At 35.8% G+C, this 3,922-nt stretch overlaps 1 protein-coding gene across 1 annotated transcript; it reads left to right on the top strand.

The window, feature by feature from the left end:
* The first annotated feature begins 2,212 nt into the window (after window positions 1-2,212).
* LOC104662334 (putative olfactory receptor 52P1) lies at window positions 2,213-3,124 on the top strand. Its single transcript, XM_010363339.1, has one exon. It carries the CDS (start codon window positions 2,213-2,215, stop codon window positions 3,122-3,124), a length of 912 nt encoding a protein of 303 aa, XP_010361641.1.
* The last annotated feature ends 798 nt before the right edge of the window (window positions 3,125-3,922 follow it).

Genomic DNA, 3,922 nt, shown 5'->3' with positions numbered 1-3,922 from the left:
ACTTTCAATAAAGACTGCATAGAAAATACCATGATATTGAACGGGCAGGTTCCAGCAAGGGGCTTTGTGGACTGACCCAGAAACAAGCAAACAATCAAAGCCTAGGCTCTCAGAAGGAATCACGTATTTATCTAGTCCAGAAACAGATAGAATAATGGTGCCAACGTGTAGTTACAGAGGTTTGGGAAGATATTCCTATTGCCTTGGCTGACTGACTGCTGAAGATAATGTCAAGAATGGCCTTATTGAAACAAATGGATGTCTCTAGAGTTTCATTCAAATTAAGCCTGAGAGGAGACAGAGAAGACTTTCTATGAGGGAGGGTTGACTGCACAAGCAGATCACACTTTGGGGGGTATTCTCCATAAATTTCTTGGTGTCTCACTTCTGACACCCAAATAGAAAGCTTCTCTTGGTTAGCGGGAAGTCACTTTACTTCTTTTCTCTTGGTATAGATTAGAAATGTTGCCATCTTATAAGTAAATTCATGGGAAACTAAATGATAATGGTTTTTAAATATTTATATATATTTATTACCAAGCACAATTATGCTTGTTTGTAATCTTAAGCAATGTTGCTTCACTAAAATACATTTCTAAGTGGGTTAAGTTGTTTCTTATAACTACAACTCTATGCTTAACATTGTAACGTTATACCCTATTATTTTCCGCTGGCATCTTGTGTATCTGATTCTCCCAGAAACAGATATATTAGTGGTACATGGCAAAGCATAATTACAAATGAAAAACGGCCATTTAAGGAGTTGCAAAGAGCAAAACTTAATAAATACTTTTAAAGCTTTCATGCTTTGAATGTTAAATATTTGCTCATTTTGTGTAAGTTCTGATCTGTGGGGTTACAGGCTTCATCTGTTCCATGACTCTGTGTTCTAATAGGAGTTGAAGCTCTGAGTGCTTCTAACACGTTTTGTGACACATTAACTTTTTTCAATTCTTTACTATGAAACACTTCAGTCGTTCACTCACATAGGCCCAGCATAGTGTATCTTTACTTGTAGAATGCAGATACCATAAACAAGAAAACATTCTCCCACACAGGTATTATTTGGACATCGAGGCAAGAAGCATTGTCATTAGAAATACGTGTTAATATTTATAACAATATGTGATAAGGATATATTCATCAAGATCTCTTAATCTTTTACATCAGTGAAGTTCAGGACCAGAAATTGCCATAATAGGAGAAAATATAAATAAATGTGTAGTAAGTATTCTACACTCTTGGTGGGAGGTAGACACTGGATTCTAGGAAGAAGGATAGAGAGCTGTTATCAAAATTAAAAGATATGATCTAGAGCAAGAGTCATCTGAAGCTACTCTTGCTGTATATATTTTTTAAAAGGCTGATTTATAGATGCTTTGCTCTTTACTCTCATAATGCAAGTGAATGCAAGAGCCAGAGGCAGAGCTGAGTTTATAGATTAAATCCATCAATTTATAGAAAATAAGCTGGACTTATTAATTGATGTTCTTATTTATTGCAATTTTAAACCATTTGCTGGAATTGGGAAATAAAATCTCTCATTACTTTTACATGGTTGTGTTACTCTGTTCATCTTTAAATCTTCTTAAGTAGTTAACCTAAAATACGCATACATTTGCCTTTGATGCATAATAAAGCGTTTATTGTCTTTAATTTTGATTTTTTTTATTCCTTAACGTTAGGGAATCTTATTCTGAATTACTGATTAAGTTATACTTCCTAAGGATAACAGTATTATTTAAAAGTAGTTGCATGTTGAAACACCTGTTAATCATTGTGTGCATGAATGTGTGTGTTCATGTGTCTTTGTCTTCATATTTTATGTAAATTTCCTTGAAAACACAGCTTGGCTTTTGTTCTAAGACTGTTGGTGTCACAGAATCCAACACTTGCTTTGGCACAGGGTGAAGTTACATTATTACTAACTACTTTTCTTAGAGGAAATAGAAATTATATAGTAGAATTAAATGAACTTTCAAAACTCAGAAAAAATAAAAAAATAAATACACTAAATCTTTTCATTTTCAGAAGAATATGTGGGAACTCAGAATGGTGAAATGGTTTACCAGGAAATGTATGTCAGCTCTTCAGGTAGGCTATTACACAGTATGCCTGGATTCTCCCACATGCAGAATCATGGAAAAATCACATTGTAATCCTGCTTTGCCTGGCTACTTTGAACTAAACATACAACCTCTCAAGTTTTAACATGGGAGACAATGCTACACATTACCACATCTCATCCTTCTTCCTGATTGGTATTCCTGGTTTGCAAGATTTTCACTGCTGGATTGGCATCCCTGTCTTCCTCTTGTTTGTCCTGACCCTGCTGGGGAACAGTGTAATCATTGTTACTGTCAAGTTAGAGCCAGGCCTTCAGCAGCCTACGTATTTTTTCCTTTGCATGCTGGCAGTGAATGACATGGCTCTTGCCTCTTCCACAGCACCCAAAATGCGTGGAATCTTCTGGTTTGATGCTCCCAGGGTTGTCTTTAATATCTGCCTAGCACAAATGTATTTCCTCCACACATTTTGCGTTATTGAGTCAGCCCTTCTTGTTGCCATGGCCTTTGACCGCTTTGTAGCTATTTGCATCCCACTGTGTTACACAACCATCCTGATGACACCAGTGGTTGTTAAAGTGGGTGCCATTGGTGTAATTCGAGCTATCCTAATGGTTTTGCCCTCTCCTCTTCTTATTAAGAGGCTACCGTATTACACCAAATATGTCATCAATCACGCGTATTGTGAGCACATGGCTGTGGTGAAGTTGGCCAGCGCCAACACCTTCATTAACAGAGCATATGGAATCTCTGTGGCCCTTTCAGTGATGATATTGGACCTAGGGCTCATTGCCACATCCTATATCAAAATCCTTCAGGCAGTCTTTCATCTTTCTTCCCAGAATGCCCGCTGTAAAGCACTGGGCACCTGTGCTGCTCATGTCTGCACTATTCTTGTCTCCTATACGCCTGCACTTTTTAGCTTCCTAACTCACCGCATTGGCAAGAAGGTACCTCCAAGTATCCACATAATTTTTGCAAGTTTGTACCTTCTAGTTCCCCCCACAGTCAATCCCCTGGTATATGGTGTCAAGACCAAGCAGTTAGAGACTAAGTGATGGGTCTGTTTTTCTCAAAGAAAAAGATTTCTAGTAAGTAAAACATGGAAATAGCAGCCCTGGTTTGTATTCTGGCTCTTAAAGACATGGCTACCCTGCGGAATACCTCAAATCAGGTCTCCAAAGTTCTCTTTCTTGCTTCTTATATGCCTTGTATGCCTTGTAGCAGAAATAGTTGATGTTGTACATTCACTTCGTTTGATACTACCATTTGTCAGTTTTTTATGTTTTCGGTTCTTATCTATTTGAAATAAAAATAAATCAGAAATTGTCAAAGTTTGGAAGACATTTATTTTAATAATTATTTTATTACTTTAGATATGATTTAATATTGATAATTTTGTTGTTATTTTATATTTCATCCACAAATGTGAAATAACTAAATAAATGTTACAAAAAATTGAAGAATTTCAGTTTGTTGGGTCAGACTTCTTTTTGAAAAATGATGTCACCACTGGGCATTTAGGATGCATAAGTTTTATTAGCTATATGTATTGGAAATCGTTTTTTAAAACTATGGATTATCTTATTACTATATTAATTATGTCTTTTTAAAAAATTTTAAATTTTATTTTAGATACAGAGGGTCCCATTTCTGATATTTTTGGGGTTTTTTTGGCAATAGATTTCAGGGGCATACCCATAAATTATTTGCCAAGATCACTGTTGAGAAGGGTATTTGCTAGTTTTTTTTTTTTCTAGGATTTTTATAGTTTGGAATCTTTCATTCAAATCTTTAATCTATCTTGAGTTAACTATGGGTAAATGTAGACGGCCAGTTTCATTCTTTCACATACG

The sequence above is a fragment of the Rhinopithecus roxellana genome, chromosome 15 (assembly GCF_007565055.1).
Source record: "Rhinopithecus roxellana isolate Shanxi Qingling chromosome 15, ASM756505v1, whole genome shotgun sequence".
In the NCBI taxonomy this organism is placed as follows: Eukaryota; Metazoa; Chordata; class Mammalia; order Primates; family Cercopithecidae; genus Rhinopithecus; species Rhinopithecus roxellana.
Note: the sequence above shows the minus strand (reverse complement) of the source record. Positions and strands in the feature narration are given on the sequence as shown.